General features: G+C 43.5%; 2 protein-coding genes across 2 annotated transcripts; both read right to left on the bottom strand.

Annotated features, from left to right (window-relative positions):
• Window positions 1-15,951, bottom strand: LOC311147075 (uncharacterized protein). The gene is made up of 12 exons (XM_084183694.1): window positions 15,862-15,951; window positions 11,009-15,253; window positions 10,347-10,782; window positions 9,279-9,349; window positions 9,108-9,193; window positions 8,897-8,957; window positions 3,956-4,031; window positions 3,806-3,853; window positions 3,399-3,643; window positions 2,819-3,028; window positions 1,898-1,986; window positions 1-1,783 (listed from the first exon to the last, which is right to left on the bottom strand). The coding sequence occupies exons 2-12, from the start codon at window positions 15,188-15,190 to the stop codon at window positions 1,705-1,707; spliced, it is 5,583 nt and encodes a 1,860-aa protein (XP_084039820.1). The 5' UTR covers window positions 15,191-15,253; window positions 15,862-15,951; the 3' UTR covers window positions 1-1,704.
• Window positions 15,952-19,069: 3,118 nt separating this feature from the next.
• LOC311146542 (uncharacterized protein) lies at window positions 19,070-21,556 on the bottom strand. The gene is made up of 7 exons (XM_084183058.1): window positions 21,433-21,556; window positions 20,948-21,134; window positions 20,639-20,815; window positions 20,343-20,439; window positions 19,956-20,109; window positions 19,757-19,782; window positions 19,070-19,600 (listed from the first exon to the last, which is right to left on the bottom strand). The coding sequence occupies exons 2-7, from the start codon at window positions 21,101-21,103 to the stop codon at window positions 19,539-19,541; spliced, it is 672 nt and encodes a 223-aa protein (XP_084039184.1). The 5' UTR covers window positions 21,104-21,134; window positions 21,433-21,556; the 3' UTR covers window positions 19,070-19,538.
• Between the last annotated feature and the right edge of the window lie 103 nt (window positions 21,557-21,659).

The following is a 21,659-nucleotide window of genomic DNA, read 5'->3' as shown; positions in this document are numbered from 1 at the left end:
TTCTAGTCAGAAAACACACCTTTACTTGGCAACATAAAATAAACGTAACAACAAAATAACTTAGGGCCGCCTCCTCGTATTCGGTTCCGTGCCCCCGGAGCTTCGTTCCCGTCTGTTCTCCCTGCCTCTCTTTTTCTCTTCCACTGTGTTCCATTTATGTGGCCTGCACGGCTGGTTGGCACTCTCCCCTAATTGGTGCCATCAGCGTCGTGGTGCCCAGCCCGGATACTCCCAGCAGAGGGAGCCAACGTCGCAGCTCGTATCTCCCCTCTATCACCAACCCCCAGGGCAGACCTTCCAGGATACCACAACGTGTATGGCGTCGTGGGACAACATTCCACAGGCCGCAATCATCAGCCTGATCAACTCTATGTGAAGGAGATGTCATGAGGCAAATGGTGGTCACACCAGATACTGACTGGTTTTCTGATCCACACCCCTACCTATTTCTTAAGGTATCTCTGAACAACAGATGCATATTTACATTTACATTTGAGTCATTTAGCAGTCTCTTATCCAGAGCGACTTACAGTTAGTGAGTGCATACATTTTTCATACTGGCTCCCCGTGGGAAACGAACCCACAACCCATATCTGTATTTCCAGTCATGTGAAATCCATAGATTAGGGCCTAATGAATTTATTTCAATTGACTGATTTCCTTATATGAACTGTAACTCAAATCAAATCTTTGAAATTGTTGCATGTTGCATTTATATTTTTGTTCAGTATATAATACAAATAAAATCCTTTATCAGACTTGCATGTATTCATTATTGATCTATCATAGGGGAATAGTCTCGTTCCTGTACTGTCATTGCAAGTCATGGGATGCGTCCCAAATGGCACCCTATTCCCTATATAGTGCACTACTTGGGCCCTGGTCAAAATAAGTGCACTAAAGGGAATAGGGTGTCATTTGGGATTCACTATAGATGAGTTGACATGATTCACATTCAGAATGTTGTATAGCTTGATTTTCCGAAAATTGGTACATTAACTTACTGACAAGCTAAACTTACATGACCATAGAATAAGGCTGGAACATTCAAATATGACTATTTATTTAAAAAAGAGCAGACTTTTCCATATAAAAATAGAGCGCTTTCTTTTATGTCCTGAATTTACAGTCGACCAGCCTAAACGGGCAACCATGTTGGATCAAATACTGTTGCAGTTGGTCTAAAATGAAGTCCCAGGTTCAACCAGCGGCGCACGTCTGTCTGAGTGATACGAGGTCCCACCCTCCCAGGAGTTTCGTGTTGAAGCTGTAAATCTTGATCAGTCGATCACAGATGATTTCACAATGATTCGATTCACTTGGTAATTCAATGTACTTTTGTTCAGTCACACCACTGCTAGCATGTACAACAGCAGTTGATTGTCCTCAGAGCCACATTTAGAGAGAGTTATATATGGCTCTTATTCTCTGCGATAGACCAGTGTCCTGGCCAGAGGGTGTACTTGTACTTCAAGCTGCTTCACGGTACAGAAAAAGGTGATAGCCTCCTACGTTACTAGCGGTTCTTGCTTGGACAAGGCTACTTACTTACGTATTGTCCTATAATGCTTAGAAGGATCGTTTGATTAGGACACCAGCATTCTGAGGCTGCATCCCAAATGGCACTGTATTCACACTACTTTTGACCAGTGCCCTATGGCACTCTTAGTCTGAGGGTTGGAAGCCAAGTAGGCCGTGTTACGTTCAGTGTGCAGGACGCTGACGGATCGATGCTTTCATCTTCATCTGTTGCTCGATCATCGCATCAAACTCCTCTCTTTCCCTGAGGAGAGAAGCAAGGAGAGGAAAACAGATTTAGAACCAGAAATAAGTGTAAACGGAAACCTGATTGCGTTAGCTCCCCAAGCTAATGCCTAGGCTTTAACTCATCACTTACCTTTTACTCAGACAGGGCCCTTTCAAGTATTTGTCCTCTGCCTTCACCAGTGACAACTCGTCCACTCCAGCTATCGCATAGATAATAGCCTACACAAAAAGATCAAATCAAATCCAATTGTATTGGCCACACGCGCCGAATACAACAGGTGCAGACATTACAGTGAAATGCTTACTTACAGCCCTTAACCAACAATGCATTTATTTTTAATAAAAAAAAGTAGAATAAAACAAAAAAGTGTTGAGAAAAAAAGAGCAGAAGTAAAATAAAATAACAGTAGGGAGGCTATATATACGGGGGGTACCGGTGCAGAGTCAATGTGCGGGGGCACCGGCTAGTTGAGGTAGTTGAAGTAATATGTACATGTGGGTAGAGTTAAAGTGATTATGCATAAATAATTTACAGAGTAGCAGCAGCGTAAAATGATGGGGTGGGGGGGCAGTGCAAATAGTCCGGGTAGCCATGTTTAGCTGTTCAGGAGTCTTATGGCTTGGGCGTAGAAGCCGTTGAGAAGCCTTTTGGACCTCACCCTTCAGAATAATAACTAATTGAAGACTAATTTATGAGGAATGTTGTGTTTTTTAGACAACTGCACACTTCAAGGATTATGGTATTCAAGGAGTTGGTCTGATGGTCTGATGTGATGTCATCGGCCTCCCTCAACGCTTGAGGAACAATAGAGAACAAAAGAGGAAAGGCCCATCCCCCCTACTTGTGCCAAGTCATGTCATACCTGGACCACCTATTGACATGTGCCTTTTGTTAAGGAAATCAGGTGTTAATTGAGGTGAAAAGGAGTCTGGAGTAGGACTTTTAACGTCACTTCAACAATAAAGAATGGTAATAAAAACAGACAGCAAAAATACACATTTGTGTTTCGATGGGACAATTAAGTTGTATTCTATTCTCTTGCATTCGGACCTCTGGTAAGAGCACGTCCAGTACCAAGCGGATGCGGTCTACATCGGCCAGACAGGGTGCGGTGAGGGGGGCGGTCTCGTACACCCCTCTCAGGTACTGGTACACCTGGTCCAGCTGCTCCTCGTCCTCCAGGTAGGTGTCCACTACTGACCGACTGGCCGCCAGGAACCAACGCAGCCACTTAGACTGCTGCTGACCGCTGATCACACCCTGGGGTTAGAGAGAGGGGTTATTTACATGTACATTTTAGTCATTTAGCTCTTATCCAGAACGACTTACAGTTAGTGAGTGCATACATTTTTTTCATACTCTCCCCCCGTGGGAATCGAACCCACAACCCTGGCATTGCAAGCGCCATGCTCTACCAACTGAGCTACTCCAGTTTGGAGACCATATTACATACAGAGAAAGATGGAAGGAAAGAGAGAGAATGGACAGAGAGAGGGGGATGGAGAGAGGGATGGAGAGAGGGAGAGAAGATACTGACAGACGAAGGAGAGGGATGGACAGATGGAGGGAGAGAACAACTGCTATACTGAGTGCCTGGGAGAGTGAGAGAGGCATCAGCATGGTTACTCACCAGAAGGTGTGTCTCCACCCGGCGCTGCCTGACGATGAAGTCTACCAGTTTCTCGTTGGCACGGTTACGTGCAGCCTTCGAACGGTCAGGCAGCAGCTTCCTCCTCCTCTCCTCCTCCTGCCGTTTGCTGCCCTCTTGATCTTCCCCTTCCGGATCAGAGGTTACGTGCTGCTCCTCCAGAATTAGCTTACTGGGGAAGGTCAGGTCTGAGGTGCCCTGGGGGTAGCGCCTTCTCACTGGGCAGCCTGGGGGAGGTGGGGGAGGGATCAGAGAGGTAATGTATTGATCTATCTAACCTTTATTTAGTCAGGTCAGTCACGGAGAATACATGATGTTGTACTAACGACCTGTTTAAACTGAGGACAGACAGCAGCTGAGATGTCTTGAGTGAATGGACGTGAACTTACTTATGTCATCAGAAAAGTATTCAATGAAGGAACCGGTGAAGCCGCATCCTGCAAAGACAATACAAACATCAACGACAGTAATGGGCAATATAACACTGAGTTTAATCTGGGTCAAGGTGCTCATTCTAAGAGAAGTGGAGAATAGTTTACCGATACGGATTCTATAGTCGGCTATCAACGCGAGACACCATTGGATGGCAGCATCATACTTCTCCCTGGCTTTACACTACAGACAATAGGAAACATCAACACAACAGTCACCAGAAATATTTTAAAAATATACACTGAACAAAAATATAAGACGCAACATGCAACAATTTAAAAGATTTTACTGAGTTGCATACAAGGAAATCTGTCAATTGAAATAAATGCATTAGGCCCTAATCTATGGATTTCACATGACTGGGAAAACCAGTCAGTATCTGGTGTGACCACCATTTGCCTCATGCAACGCGACACATCTCGTTTGTATAGAGTTGATCGGGCTGTTGATTGTGGCCTGTGGAATGTTGTCCCACTCCTCGTCAATGGCTGTGCAAAGTTGCTGGATATTGTCGGGAACTGGAACACACTGTCTTACACGTCGATCCAGAGCATCCCAAACTTGCTCAATGGGTGACATGTCTGGTGAGTATGCAGGCCATGGAAGAACTGGGACTTTTTCAGCTTCCAGGAATTGTGTACAGATCCTTGAAACATGGGGCTGTGTATTATCATGCTGAAACATAAGGTGATGACGGCGGATGAATGGCACAACAATGGGCCTCAGGATCTCATCACGGTATCTCTGTGCATTCAAATTGCCATCGATAAAATGCAATTGTGTTCGTTCTACGTAGCGCGAGCGGGCGGATTTTGGACAGAGCGCAGAGCGGCATTTTTAAAATGACGGAGCGTCGCCCTATGTCCCGCTCCAATTTCGCTCCGTTCACACCACGAGTCCGAAGCATGCTCAAGCCTGACCCAGAATCCATCTGTGTCTTGCACAGTCATCAACAGTAGACTATTTTCAGTCAAAACTCGGCACAATAATGGAGTTCACCAAGTACTTCAAAAAGGAAAATGAGAAGTCATACAGGTGTACTATTAATATAAAACTAACTAACAATGATAATGTGGTACAAGAAAAAGAATGTGGTGACATCCTTTCAGTCAGTAAAGTTTCATTTTGGAATCTAAAAATACACATCTCTCGAAAACACGAAAGTGTGCTACGTGAACACGCTGGGAAGGAAGCAAAAGGTTAGCAAGTTGAATACGGTAACTTGTTACAAAAGTGTAAAGTAAATATAGCCTAATATTCAAACAAATTTGTTTTGTCATTTAAAGTAGGCCTAATATATGGTTTGTTTAATTTAATTTGTGTCGTCCGTGAATTTGTATTTTATAGAGCAAGAGGAGCAGCAGCAGCAACAAGAGAAAAGGGTTGAGGAATTCAAAAGTTTCTTCACTGCACGCAAAGGCCCAACCATAACAAGGGAGAGAAAAAGAGAGCTGGATGTAGCATTTTTTAAAATGATTTACATGGACTATGAACCACTGAGTAAAGGAGAACGCGAAGGGATGCAACACTTTGCCAGCGCAGCTCAACCGGGCTACACCCCCCCATGCTACAACACCGTACGGGACACGCTCATGCCACATGCCCTGGAAGAGATGGAAGCCAAACTGCAAGACCTACTGCAAAATGGTGATGGGCTCGTTCTGTCTGCGGACATTTGGACCAGTAGAAGAGGGCACAGCTTCCTTGGCATCGTGGCCAGTTTCATTGATGGGACGATCCGGGGGCACACGGTTTTGTTGGGCTGTGAGCACATACAGGGGCACCATACCGCAGATCGTATTTACCAAAAGTATGAAAGTGTACTGAAATATTGGAACGTGCAACGACGTGCGATTCGGGTCGTCACTGACAGTGCCAGCAACATGATCAAGGCGTTTAACCTCCTCCCTGGCACTGAAGAGGAGGCGGAGGATGAAGTGACCGCGGATGCCAGCAGCAGCGTAGAACATGAAGAGGAGGATGAGGGACCACCTGCACCCTCGCAAGTTCATGTGGAAGTGATTACCACTAATGTAGAAACTATGATAAATCAGTACTTTACTGTGTCAAATTTACATCTGAGATGCCCCATTCACATGCTTCAGCTGGCGATCAAAGACGCCGTTAACAAGCACAAAAGTCGGGCACCTGGTGAAAAGTGTACGCAAGAGCACCCTGAACACAGAGGAAACCGACCAATTAGGTGTCCGCCCCACAAATGCCTGCACCACTCAATGGAGCAGCCAGCTGCGGATGATTCAGTCGTTCATCCGGTTGTTCCAAAAATACCCGTTATGGCAAAACAAACTCAAGTCTAATGTTGCTAACATCACCCTGAATCAAGTACGGCAGCTGACGCACCTTGTCAGTGTGCTGACACCACTGGCAGACCTCACCGACAAAATTCAGAAGGAGCTGGGGAACCTGGGGATGATCCTCCCTGCTGTCACAGAAATCAAATCCCTGCTCTCCGATGACACTCACGCTGCACTTCCAATGGGTATCGCTGCTTTTGCAGAAACATTGGCAAACAACGTGTCAATTCGCTATGGAATATACTGATAAACATCTCATTTTAGCATCAGTGTAAGATCCCCGTTTCAAGACAGAATGGATAATCCGACATGAGTCTGTATGCAACAAACTCGGGGAGATCCGCGACCTCCTCATAAAAGAAGCTGAGGAAATTAACACTCCCAGCGGGACACCCGAGACCGACACCCCACCTGCCGCTGACCTGAATCCCGAGCCTGAACCAAAAAGAGCTCACCTGTTCGGGTCATACTTCAGCGAGCAACTACGCATAACCGGAGACGCCAAAGGTGAAGTCGAAAATTTCCTCTCATCCCCGAGACAGAACCCGGACGCAGATGTTATTCGATTTTGGAAAGAAAACGCCACGTCGTTTCCCCGCCTGGCTAAAGTAGCTCGCATTGTGTTCAGCATCCCAAGCGGGTCTGCGAGCGCAGAGAGGGTTTTCTCCGCTGCTGGCCTGCTGTCAAGAAACCACCGCGTGAGTCTGAAGCCTCAGACATTGGCCAGACTTGTGTTCTTGAAGGTGAACTCAAAAGAACTGTAGATAAGGAAGCAATTCATTAAAAAAAATATATAATAAAGTTTGACAATGGATATAAGCCAATTTAAATTTTTATCCACATGCACGCTGCGCAAAAGTTCAGTTATCAGAATTTTGGCCTAATAGTTAATTTACTTTTAAAACTTTGATGTATAGCCTGTATATTTTTATTTATATAATTAGGCCCATTGATTCGTTTAATTTTACAGGACTTTTTGTGTATATTCCTTCTTACATAGGCTAGGCCTAATTTGTAATAAAACATTTATATTTGGAAAATGTTGTCGTTGCTCTTTAGTTCTTTGGGAGGTAAGGCTGTGGTTTAAGCTAAAAGTGAAATACATGCAGATTTCTTTCCTTTTTTGGAGCGAGCGGGGGGGCGATTTGAGTGGAGCGCGATGCAAACTGCGTTGAGCGCTGAGCAATAATGAGCGGACTGGCCTGATGTGGCTTTGAGCGGGGGGAGCGGAGGGGTGAACAGCTCCGTGAGCGAGGAGCTGAGATTCTCACTGCTCCACTCCGCTCATATGCTCTGTCACCCACACGACGCCATTGACGCTGTCTGCCATCTGCCCGGTACAGTTGAAACCGTGATTCATCCGTGAAGAGCACACTTCTCCAGCTTGCCGGTGGCCATCGAAGGTGAGCATTTGCCCAGTGAAGTCGGTTACGACGCCGAACTGAGGTCAGGTCAAGACCCTGGTGAGGACGATGAGCACGCAGATGAGCTTCCTTGAGACGGTCTCTGACAGCTTGTGCCGAAATTCTTCGGTTGTGCAAACTCATAGTTTCATCAGCTGTCCGGGTGGCTGGTCTCAGACGATCCCGCAGGTGAAGAAGCCGGATGTGGAGGTCCTGGGCTGGCGTGGTTACACATGGTCTGCGGTTGTGAGGTCGGTTGGATGTACTACCAAATTCTCTAAAACAACTGTGAGAACAAAAATCACTAGATGACGTTATAATACTATTATTGCATCAAATGGTTGTTTTCTGCAATAGAAAAGGGTTCTTAGAAACTCTCATGTGTCTGTGTTAACACTGAAAGTAGATTTACGATGCCTTTGGTGATAAACCTAACAAGCCACATTCCATTCATGTGAGGAAGATGGCTCCGGTATGACTGAGCATTCATTCCATAGAATGAGTTGGCGTTTGTGTAATGAGGAACCAGGTAGAGATGGCTTGGGTATGGATAATGATGAGAGGAAGCTATCTGGATGGGAGATACTCATTTCTCATATATCAATTCTCACCGTGTTACCCATTCCATACATCTGTTATTTGTCATGTAGACTAAGAGGGTGTATCTTTCCTATAAAAGATCTTTGTATTCTTTGTGTCGGGGCTCTCAGCCAACAGTCAAGACTGTTGGGCCAACCAGCCTCGCTTATTACCTTATTAATACGTTTTGAATAAAGTAATATCCTGATTGGTGATTGACCCTGTCTCTCCTCATTATTGCTAAGAATTTCCACTACACAACGTCAAAGGTGGCTTATGGTAGAGAAATGAACATTACATTCTCTGACAACAGCTCTGGTGGACATTCCTGCAGTCAGCATGCCAATTGCACGCTTCCTCAAAACTTGAGGCGTTGTGTTGTGTGACAAAACTGCACATTTTAGAGTGGCCTTTTGTTGTCCCCTGAACAAGGTGCACCTGTGTAATGATCATGCTGTTTAATCAGCTTCTTGATATGCCACATCTGTCAGGTGGATGGATTATCTTGGCAAAGGATAAACACTCACTAAGAGGGATGTAAACAAATTTGTCCACAAAATTAGAGAGAAATAAGCTTTTTGTGCGTATTGAACATTTCTGGGATCTTTTATTTCAGCTCATGAAACCAACACTTTACACCTTGCGTTTATATATTTGTTCAGTGTATATAAAAAATCAGCTGTATCTATATTATATATTTGTTCTGTGGAGTCAGTATTCTTAAGAAACTGTTTTCCTCAGTTATCCTTACCTCTAGTTGAGCAGCCTCTTCACAGTCAAAAGGCTTCAATGTTTTTAGGGCCACAGAAAAGCTTTAAAAGAAACACAAAAAGACGACAGTTTATATTGGAGCGCAGAAGGTAATCGGGCAATCAGGGAATGGACACCAGTTACAGCTCAAAGGAAATGACTGTGGGAAGAGCTGAACAGAGTTTTGGTTCCTACAGAGTTTTGGTTCCTACCCTTTTCGTATCCTCTTCTTGTCAAACAGCAGGTCGTCAATAAACACAATGCTGGCTTTTTTCAGCTTATGGTTCACACTCTTCACCTATGGAGTCAAACAGTTTCTAGTTCAGTTACTACTGATGACTATTCCAAATTAATTTAGTTGGAGCACAGCGATCAATACTCACCATTGCCGGCCAGAAAGGATAGCTTCTAAATTTGCACCAAACACATATTCCTTCTGTTATGGACAGCGGCTCTGAAAGATAAATAACTACGGGTTATTTTAGTTTTAGTATTAATTAACAACTCAACATAAGCTATAGTACACATGCAGGAAGGCATCATATCAGCAAGGGAGTTTACCAACACACGCGCACACTCTCGCTCTCTCTCTTACACCTTGACCAAACCGGCCCCCACGTGCATGTTGATATTGGCTATCCCCACCAGACGTGTTCATGACACGCATGTTAAAATACCAAAACCAACTGTGAACCAACTATATTGGGTTGGGGACAGGTCGAAACACACATAAAACATTGATGGACATTTAGCTAGCTTGCTGTTGCTAGCTAATTTGTCCTGGGAGATCAACACCGGGTTGTCATTTTACCTGAAATGCATATGGTCCTTTTTTTTTTGCTGGATCTGTGTTCTCTACTCCGACAATTAATCCACAGATAAAACGGGAAACCTAGTTAGTTCTTTGATTCATCTCTCCTCGTTCATCTTTCAATCTCCCATGCTGGTTAGTAGGATTGTGAAAACCAATGAGTAGATGGGCGAGGAGGGACTTGCAGTGCATCAAGCATCTCAAATAGAACCAAGCTCTATTTAAGTGCCTGGCTATGCAGACGCCCGTTGAAGCGTGCGAGCAGTTTGGATTAAATGATTGAATAACATGTAGGGCCGGGACGATACCTGTATCACAATATTTTTCCAATGGCAAAAATGAAAACACGAAGCAGTCAAACTCTTTGGTCCTTTAAAAACCTGCTGTATGTCAAATCTTCTGTGCTATAGCTTGGAAAACAAATAAACGTTACTCTGGATGACAAACATAATGATATTTGTTTCCAACATTAGGGCTGTTTTCCTACAGAAATTAAATCTGCTTTGTGTTTTGTTTCCTTGCCACGATACTAACAAGTACAGCAATACTGGTACGTTCCACCCTAATAACATGCATGTGTACATTTATTTAGCAATGCTCACGCACACAACGTAGCCAGTCTAGTCAGCATGTTACTCACTTGTGTTATTTAAGAAACTGGGTAGGTCTTCCTCATCCTCTTGCTCTTCCTCCTCTTCCTCTTCAAGAGTCAGTGATGTTACATGGTCTTCCTGTACGCTTAGCTCGATGGAGAGGTCTGAGGACAGGGCGGCGTCTCCTGTGTCTTTGTCTGGTGAGTCTGACTCCTGCAGCTCAAACCTGGGTCTGGAGCATTGGAGAGGCTCAGCGCTGGTAGTGCCGTCGCTCTGCAGGCCAGCTCCCTCTGCTGTCTGGCCCTTCCTGCTTCTACGCCTGCGTTTGGCTGGGGGGCCCTCCTCAGAACTGAAGGTCTGGGACCCTCCCTCTGCTGCAGCCTTCACCTTCGTCTTACCACCCTGAGTCTTCACTCCCTTCACAGTAGCCGGGTTCTTCCTTGGCCTACCGCGAGGTTTACTGCCGGGTAAAGCTAAGTGTGTCTGGGAGAGATTACATACATTTTTGTGAACAATTTTGTATTGAACATATAAATACTGGGATTTAATTGAAACAGATTGAAACGCAATAGGCAAGAGAGACGGTTATTGAATGGTGATTACTTTTAAACACTGACCACAATCTAGAGCACTATTCAGTGTATGACAATTCACCCGACAACGTATTATATGTTTCTAATCAGTGATGAAGATGATGATGATCCAGTACCTTTTCCAGAGGGCTTAGTTCCAACAGATTCCAGGGAGTGATGGGTGAGGCGTTCTGGGGGCCCTCCATCTCGGAGCCCAGTCCCATGTGAGACAGGGAGACAGAGAAGGGGTTGTCTGTTCCTGTCGAGGATCTGGGGTGAGGGCCTGGCGTGGAGCTAAGACAGAGCTGCTGCTGGACCCGCTGAGGTCTGCCTCTGACTCTCTTAGGTGTGTTTGGTGAGAAGGGGTTGCCAGGAGGGCTGAGAGTAGGAGAGAGGCTACTCTGCAGGCTGGAGGAGAGGTCTGCAGACAGTACAGGGAGTGAGGAGGGGACATCTGAGTCTACCTTGTGGGTCTGTGATTTTTTGGTACATTTTCTCTTTGGGACCCAAGGAGGACTGAGTGTGGGAGAGGAAAGGTTGGTGGAGAGGTCTGCAGATAGCACAGGGAGTGAAGGGACCCCTGAGTCTACCTTATAGATATTTGATTTCTTAGTATATTTCCGATTTTTTATAGTTTCCTCCTGTGACTGTTCCGTGTCTCGTAAAACTACCTTATGCTTCTGTGATTTTTTTGTTGTATTTTCCCAATTTCTCACAGTCTCATGTGAGTGCTCCTTATGGCTCTGTGATTTTTTTGTATAGTTCCTCTTTCTCACAGTCTCCTGTGATTGGTCAATCCCGAGTGACCGTTCTACCGTATGGCTTTGTGATGTTTTAGATGCCGCCTGGTCTACTCTATTCGTCTGTGATTTCATAGATGTGATTTTTCCAGTCTCCTTCTGTGACTGGTCAGTCTCCTGGGTCTGTGATTTTTTTGTATATTTCCCCTTTTGCACAGTCTCTTGTGAGTGGTCTACCTTGTGGGTTGAAGATATTTTAGACATATTTTTCCTTTTTGTTACAGACTCTTGTGACTGGTCTACCTTATGGGTTGGTGATTTTATAGATGTCTTTTTCCCATTTCGCACAGTTTTCTGTGACTGGTCAGCCTCCTGTGACTGGTCAGCCTCCTGTGACTGGTCAGCCTCCTGTGACTGGTCAGCCTCCTGTGACTGGTCTACCTTAGGGGTCTGATAATTTTTTGTATACGTCCTCTTTCTTACCGTCTCCTGTGACCAGTCTATCTTATGGGTTGGTGATTTTATAGATGTATTTTTCCCATTTCTCACAGTCTCACTCTCCTGTGACTGGTCAGTGTCCCTTGGCTGGTCTACCTTATGGCTCTGTGATTTTTTTGTATATTTCCTCTTTCGCCCTGTCTTTTGTGTTAGGCAATTCCCCTGTTCTACCTTAATGGTCGGTAAGGGTTTAGATGTATTTTCCCCATTTCTCACAGTCTCACTCTCCTGTGGCTGGTCGACCTTATGAATTTGTGATTTTTTTGCCGCCTTTCTCCCATCTCTCAGATTCTGTGGTGACTGGCACAGAGTCCTTTGCTCTTTGGCACATTTGTTTAAAAATATCCCAGAGGCTGTGATACTGTCATTCTGGCTGGGTTTATCCCCCAGCACCCTGGCCTCAGTGGCCTGTGAGTATCTGTATCCACCAGTGATTAGAACATTAGGGCCTGTTGTGTCTCCATGTCCAACAGAAGCACTGGAGAGATGGGGCCCATTCTTACTCTGTCCCTTATTGGGGCTCTGTAAGTCCAAGGTGGGGCATGGTGGTTCAGAGGTGGCCTCAGTTGACTGGCACCTATCCTCAGGCACAGGTGAGCTGGGTGACAGGAGCTGTGTCTCAGCCTTTGTTTGGGCATCAGGTGACTGACACCTGTCCTCAGGTATCACAGGCAAGTTGGGTGTCAGTGTCACAGCCTCTATTTGGTCCTCTGGCTGTAAACATGGATGTGAAACTGTAGGGGACTGGGCCTGATGGATCTGGTGTTCTGTGTCAGTCTGGGGTTTCTTGTGTTTGGGTGGCCTCCCCCTCTTGCGACGTTCACCCTGTGGCTGTGACGCATCAGAGGTTATTTTCTCTGCTGTCCTCTTTTTTTGGGGTGAAACAAGTGTTTGAGACGGGCTAGAAGGGTTGATTGAAACTGGTGTTTCAGATGGGGTTGCAGGGTTGGTTGAAACAGGTGTTTCAGCTGGCTTAGCAGAGCTTGTTCCTTCCCCATCCCCAAAGCAGTGTGTGGGAGACGGAGGGCTAACTCCTGGCTGTGGAGTGGCTGTTTGCTGGTTGGACCAATCCGAGGTCTTCTGTGTGGAAGAGGAAGAACTGTCCTCTGGAGAATTCATGTTCAGGGCCAGGCAGCTCCTCCTCTGCAGGCTGGAGGAGAGGTCTGCGGACAGTACAGGGAGTGAGGAGGGGACATCTGAGTCTACCTTGTGGGTCTGTGATTTTTTGGTACATTTTCTCTTTGGGACCCAAGGAGGACTGAGTGTGGGAGAGGAAAGGTTGGTGGAGAGGTCTGCAGATAGCACAGGGAGTGAAGGGACCCCTGAGTCTACCTTATAGATATTTGATTTCTTAGTATATTTCCGATTTTTTATAGTTTCCTCCTGTGACTGTTCCGTGTCTCGTAAAACTACCTTATGCTTCTGTGATTTTTTTGTTGTATTTTCCCCATTTCTCACAGTCTCATGTGAGTGCTCCTTATGGCTCTGTGATTTTTTTGTATAGTTCCTCTTTCTCACTGTCTCCTGTGATTGGTCAATCCCGAGTGACCGTTCTACCGTATGGCTTTGTGATGTTTTAGATGCCGCCTGGTCTACTCTATTCGTCTGTGATTTCATAGATGTGATTTTTCCAGTCTCCTCCTGTGACTGGTCAGTCTCCTGGGTCTGTGATTTTTTTGTATATTTCCCCTTTTGCACAGTCTCTTGTGAGTGGTCTACCTTGTGGGTTGAAGATATTTTAGACATATTTTTCCTTTTTGTTACAGACTCTTGTGACTGGTCTACCTTATGGGTTGGTGATTTTATAGATGTCTTTTTCCCATTTCGCACAGTTTTCTGTGACTGGTCAGCCTCCTGTGACTGGTCAGCCTCCTGTGACTGGTCAGCCTCCTGTGACTGGTCTACCTTAGGGGTCTGAGAATGTTTTGTATACGTCCTCTTTCTTACCGTCTCCTGTGACCAGTCTATCTTATGGGTTGGTGATTTTATAGATGTATTTTTTCCATTTCTCACAGTCTCACTCTCCTGTGACTGGTCAGTGTCCCTTGGCTGGTCTACCTTATGGCTCTGTGATTTTTTTGTATATTTCCTCTTTCGCCCTGTCTTTTGTGTTAGGCAATTCCCCTGTTCTACCTTAATGGTCGGTAAGGGTTTAGATGTATTTTCCCCATTTCTCACAGTCTCACTCTCCTGTGGCTGGTCGACCTTATGAATTTGTGATTTTTTTGCCGCCTTTCTCCCATCTCTCAGATTCTGTGGTGACTGGCACAGAGTCCTTTGCTCTTTGGCACATTTGTTTAAAAATATCCCAGGGGCTGTGATACTGTCATTCTGGCTGGGTTTATCCCCCAGCACCCTGGCCTCAGTGGCCTGTGAGTATCTGTATCCACCAGTGATTAGAACATTAGGGCCTGTTGTGTCTCCATGTCCAACAGAAGCACTGGAGAGATGGGGCCCATTCTTACTCTGTCCCTTATTGGGGCTCTGTAAGTCCAAGGTGGGGCATGGTGGTTCAGAGGTGGCCTCAGTTGACTGGCACCTATCCTCAGGCACAGGTGAGCTGGGTGACAGGAGCTGTGTCTCAGCCTTTGTTTGGGCATCAGGTGACTGACACCTGTCCTCAGGTATCACAGGCAAGTTGGGTGTCAGTGTCACAGCCTCTATTTGGTCCTCTGGCTGTAAACATGGATGTGAAACTGTAGGGGACTGGGCCTGATGGATCTGGTGTTCTGTGTCAGTCTGGGGTTTCTTGTGTTTGGGTGGCCTCCCCCTCTTGCGACGTTCACCCTGTGGCTGTGACGCATCAGAGGTTATTTTCTCTGCTGTCCTCTTTTTTTGGGGTGAAACAAGTGTTTGAGACGGGCTAGAAGGGTTGATTGAAACTGGTGTTTCAGATGGGGTTGCAGGGTTGGTTGAAACAGGTGTTTCAGCTGGCTTAGCAGAGCTTGTTCCTTCCCCATCCCCAAAGCAGTGTGTGGGAGACGGAGGGCTAACTCCTGGCTGTGGAGTGGCTGTTTGCTGGTTGGACCAATCCGAGGTCTTCTGTGTGGAAGAGGAAGAACTGTCCTCTGGAGAATTCATGTTCAGGGCCAGGCGAGCTCCAGTGCTTCAGCTCCTCAGGAGGGCAAAGCTTGTCATCTTGAGCTGTGGTGGAACCATGCAGGATGAGAACAGGTTTATTCTTTGTGTTGATCAAATAACAGCCATGTGAATTTCAGAGAGGGGTGTAATCTGTAGGCTTGTAGTGTGCATCTAAGAAACACTTTAGCAACAATCTAGTCAGCTAACCACAGCTTGTGAATAATTGAAAGTTCTGCTTAGCTAGCTATAACTTTAACAACAGAGCTAAATGCATTTGCATGTAACTAGCTAGTTGTGGGGATTGTGGGTTTACCATAGACAACAATACCAACACAGTAACACATAAAGTAAATTAGCTAGCACACATCTGTTAGTCGACACTCCACTGATCAGTCTCGTCGGACATTTTACAACAAAAATGATCGAATGAGATTACAGACAGTTGCCTAGCTTTATGTATTGACTTTGCATTCGCATATGCATGCCCACCGTGCTTGCTGGTCAAGCAACGGTAGCAAGCTAATGATAATTATATCGCCTACTCTGTACTGGCTAACCAGCTAGCTAGCTACTGTATCGGATTGCAATTAATATTTCGCTTACAACCTAGCAAGAAATAATAGTAGCATAGTAGGCTCCAAATACTGATTTGCATAAAGATGTATACATACACATAGACACAGCAAGGTAGATGGAATACTTTCTTCTAGATACTTGAAAGGTTGCAACTCCTCTCTGCATCTCGTCAGCAACTTTAAAACAAAGTACTTCCGGTTCACGGAATTTCGGACATTTTCAAAATAAAATTCACCCACTTTATGGTAGAAAAGTGCAAGTAACCTGTAAATAATTGTTTAAACATTAACAATGATTCATATTTATTCATATTTAAGTGGCATTTGCATTAAATTAGGGTTTTAATACATGTTCCAAGGTCAAATAAATGCCCCCAATGCGAATCACTGTATATGGAATACGTATTGGCTTGTAGAACAAAAACTATTCTGGGTGCCGCACTAAAAGTATTGTAGGGAATAGTCAGTAGGGTCTGTAGAATGGTGTCATTTCACGGGGCTCTAAATAATACAGAGTGTTGCTGGCCTTTTACTGTGGTCAAACAGCTTAAAATGGGGTGCATGGACACTATTTGTATACAGTACAAATATAGCACTGTACAGGAAAAACTTTTTTATTTTTTTATTTTTTTAAGGGGGTAGATCAGCTTTAACATTGCAGATAGATTGTAACTTCCATAAAAGTAATTGTCTGCATCATTTCCAATCCCCCATATGTTATTTTTCTTCTTGCAAATACATACACATACACATACACATACACATACACATACATACATACATACATACATAATATATATATATGCATACATACATATATATATATATATATATATATATATATATATATATATATATATATACATACACATACATATACATACACATATACATATCCTTTAAAATATATATATATTTCCCTTTATTACTTTCCAACCCCACCACCCCTTCCCTAATTGGAGTAAACTAGTGAACAACAATGCTTAGGCCTCTACTTCCAGCTTATACATACTATATACATTTTATGGACAGTCAATTTTACAATAATTATATTTTGCTTGTTTTTACTCCTGAACTTCCTTTACCCTCAACCTCTCCGATCATTTTCATAATGTCCATCCAGTTTGCTTCTATATGCCATATCATTCTAACTGTGCTCTTTCACAAAATAAAAAACTTTTATTTGTGCCGATGTAAAAGTGGGGTGCAGAGTACTTAGTAGAGTCTGTAGAATCTATATATGGTGTTATTCCGTGGGGGTCTCTGGTCTATATGCCCAGCAGCCCTTTCTACTCCACCCATTTCATTTGTCCCAATGCAACACACTGTAGGCCTATAAATTAAATATTGGCTTAGAGAGAAAAAAGTATTCTAGTAGAGTCTGTAGAATCTACATTTAAGCAATAAGACCCGAGGGGGTGTGTTATTTGGCCAATATACCACAGCTATTTGGCCAATATACCAGGGCTGTTCTAAAGCGCGACGCAAAGCAGAGTGCCTGGATACAGCCCTTAGCCGTGGTATATTGGCCATATACCACAACCCCCCGAGGTGCCTTATTGCTATTATAAACTGGTTACCAATGTAATTAGAGCAGTAAAAAATAAATGTTTTGTCATACCAGTGGTATACGGTCTGATATACCACGGCTGTCAGCCAATCAGCATTCAGGGCTTGACCACCCAGTTTATAAATGGTGTTATTTCATGGGGCTCTGAATAATACTGAGTGTTGCTGGCCTTTTACTGTGGTCAAATAGCTTAAAATGGGAGCTTATATAGAAATAAATTATTATATGTGCAGAGGTAAAAGTGTGTTTGCGAGTACTCAGTAAGGTCTGTAGAAACCATCTTCAAATGACCCGGTGCCATCTATGGTCCTGAAGTCAATGCCGATATACACACTAAACTATTAACACTCAAATAACAAACGCATAAGGCAAACTTTTCAGTCAAAACAAAAATCTAATTTATTTACAGTTTAAACGTAATGAACATCAACCAGGCTATAGGCACACAGTCACTACAGTCACCAATTTTATCAAATGTGTCAGTTACAATTCATCGTCAAACACACTCTAGGATACATTCATTCATTTCCATCCCCCATTTCATAAAAAGTTTTGGCAAAATATTTATGGTCTAACACACTTTATGATACATTCATTCATAGCAATCCCTCATCGAATAAATCCATTAAATTAGTGATGGCCACCAATATGGAAAATCGGTATCAGTTGCATTTTTCGATTCAATATTGATATCATATTGGTTCGTAGAAAATACATTGCAACTGTGTGAATGTTCACTTTTCTGTGAAGTCCAGACAACTGCTTGCGGATTTGCCCATTGGGCCAGGTGTGTGCTGGTGGTATAAACCTACCTAACCCGTTTTAATACAATGGGAAGCCCATCCACAATTGATGGCCTATCAGCAGGCACTTAAATACTACAACACTTTTACTGCAGCACCCAGAATAGTTTTTGCTCTATAAGCCAATATGTATTCCATATACAGTGATTCGCATTGTGGCCGCCAATGGAATGGGTGGAGTAAAAGGCCAGCAACACTCCGTATTATTCAAAGCCCCATGAAATGACACCACATATAAATAATACAGACCCTACTTAGTACTTCTTTCCCTACTTTTACATCATCACAAATAATCGTTTTTCCTGTACAGTGCTATATTTGTACCATATAGTGGCCAGGCACCATTTTAAGCTATTTGACCACAGTAAAAGGCCAGCAACACTCAGTATTATTCAGAGCCTCATCAAATAACACCATATATAGATTATACAGACCCTACTATAATATTTTTTTCTTTATAAACCAATATGTAATTTATAGGCCTACAGTGTATTGCATTGGGACCAATGGAGTGGGTGGAGTAGAAAGGGCTGCTGGGTATTTAGACTACAGTCATCCAAGAAATAACACCATCTATAGACGCTACATCAATAGTTACATTCATTTACTTAAGCTCCAAAAATGTATCAATATGCTCCACCTTATAATATTATGTATCTTATATGAAATAGTAATTCTCTTTAGTGTTAACATGATGCACTATGCAAAGCTGCAAAAATAATTGATTTCATATCATACACAGAGTTTTACCGCATACTTTTATTTTGAAGGCAAAATCGGAAAAACGGAAGTCTTAATGTTGCTGTCGGGACACTAATGTTCCAGCCGTGACGCTAATGCAACTCCTGAGCCAAAACAACCTCTATCGTCAGGTTTTGCGCCCTTTGATTCATGGCATACGTAGCACATTACACTGAATTTAGGAGCAACGCTATTTTATTTTCCTTTATTTCAAGACAAGTTGACAACATTAAATATTTGGGCAGAAAACTATATACAAATATAAACAAAGAAACACAACACATACCAAAAGGCATTTACTGTAACAAACTAGTGATTGAACATTTCAGTCTGAGCCTATATCTATAGGGTTCTGGTCATGGCTTGAAAATGTTACATGTTATTCCATCACGTCATGATTTTAATACTGTATTGTGAAAGATATATGGGGGATTAGAAATGATGCAGACAATTACATTGATAGAACCCACAATCTATCTGCAATATTAAAGCTGATCTACCCCCAAGAGTGTTTTATCCACAGAGGAATAATTCAACACAGACATATGGCAAAGCAGTGCAAAATGTTTCCAACCCTACAGAAAAATATAATATATAACAGTACACACAGAGCACAGTGGTATAAGTATGTGTTAATCACATTACTAAACCCCTCAGATTCACGAGGAGGCCATCCTTGTTCTCTCCTCACAGTCAAAAAAAAAAGCTCTGGTTGACAATCCTGAGAGAAAGTAGGAAAAAAGACAGCAGGACACAGATAAACTAAAGCAATTGCAAACTATTATGCCATGTTGGTTTGATACAAGCCTACTTATATGAGGTTATCAATCATAGTATGTATGAGCAATAAACAGAAGTGATTCTTGTGGTGAATTACCATTGATCTTGCAACCTCTTCTTTCCCTGTAATACAAAACATCATGTACTTTTTAAGATCTTTGTTTAGTGGAAATGAAACTTAACAATAATGGGATTGCTGGTGTCCACAGCACAACTACACCTTTTAGTTTAGTTTTTTTGTATGTATGTATTTTTATTTTTTTTAATTTTTTACATATGAGCTGCTGTATACTCACATTTGTGTCCTCAAATAGTGTTTGCTGGACTCGCAGGCTTTCATTTGACTCATTGCTGCCACCACCTGGCTATTTGAAGCATCACATGAAGCAGAGCAGGAGTGGGACTGGTGGACAGCTTGGGTGAAGTTGAATTGTAACCACTCAAATAGGTCTACAGAAATAAAAAAAACGGAACATTATTAAACAACATCTTCCAGTTCCATAAAATAACATTTATAATGTAAGATTTATAATGTTGTTTATTCTGTAATCACTATCACGAGAGTGATATGATTCATGGCCAGGTCTCCCTTGTATAAGAGACTCTGTGTCTCAATGGGACTTTGCTTAAATAAAGGTTAAATAAAATAATAAACAATATTATTTGATCCAGTCCTACTGTACCTCTCTGTAGACTCAGATCGAGGGACAGATTTCTCCGTGTCTCTCTGTGCAGGCAAATAGCATTCCTTAGTGCTGTTTCATTCTCATGCAGCATCGCCTGTATACAAAGCAATACTAGAGTCACTGACAATCTACATGGACATGTTGTTTTAGAATGGATCGTTTTGACCAAAAGTTTTGATTCCAAGGAGTTGTATTCTGAACATGAACAGCATACAATCTATAATCTATGTATTCTGAACATGAACAAGGATGTCAAACATGTAAATGTCATTGAAGGCTACATGTAAACACACATTCTCCTGCAGGCTGAGGCTCAGGGACACATTAGTCTCTCTCAGTCTTTCAGCGACAACCTCCATCTCCTGCTGCAGTGTGGTTTGGTTCTCCTGGCTCAGCCTTATCGCCTCCAGCAAGGCCTGCTTTTCCTTCTCCCACACAACCTTTGCCCCCTCCATCTTCTCTGTCAGGGCCTGTGTAACAGAGTTAAGATTGTACCGGTAAGCCCTGGCTCGAGCTATTGTACAGACAGTGTACCCTGGGTTGTACCCAGATAGGGAGGGCACCATACTGCTAAACAAGCAGGCACACTGTGGTCCACACACCTGTTGGGCTACCTTGCACAGGGCCACACCCTTCATGTGAGGAGAGGTGGCCCACACCACGATAACAATGAGGGAGACTATGGACCACAGGGTCAGCAGTGCCATCACCAGGTTACAGCAGGTCCCGGATGACTTGGAACTCTTGGACCGAGCCATGGTGTTGAAGGGAGCAGGAGCTGTGGTTGCGCTGGGAATGACAAAGATCATATCCCTTGTCAGTTATGTTTGCCAACAGAGACAGACAGCAGTTGTACAAGCTCCAGGCAGCAGGACTCTTTTGTGTCCACTGTGATGAAAACAAGATGAGAATTCTGAGTCCCAGAAGTTGTGCCTAGAGAAGAAAAAGCCAGCAGTAGCTCCAGACAGAAGTCTACACTTTATCAACTGAGCCTAACGACCCTTGTTACATAGGCTGAAGAAGAACTGTATATTGTAAGGTTTTCCGTTTAACTGTAGTCCTTTTTCAACAAAAACACCTCACTTACCTTTGTCCAAATGTCACTATAAAACCAATACCCAGTCTTTCGCCACTTCTTAGTTCGAATGCTTTTACGGAGGAAGAACCATAGCAGCCTCTCTGTGTTTATTTTACCATGCCAGGACTAGTGTACAGTACACTCTGTGCTCATCACTGCACATTCCATCTCACTCGTTTTTAAACAAATCCTTTTGTAGAGGGTTGTTCACGTGCCAACTACTTCTAGAAATAAGC

This window comes from Coregonus lavaretus (genome assembly GCF_964263955.1).
Source record: "Coregonus lavaretus genome assembly, chromosome: 19".
Lineage (NCBI taxonomy): Eukaryota > Metazoa > Chordata > Actinopteri > Salmoniformes > Salmonidae > Coregonus > Coregonus lavaretus.
Note: the sequence above shows the minus strand (reverse complement) of the source record. Positions and strands in the feature narration are given on the sequence as shown.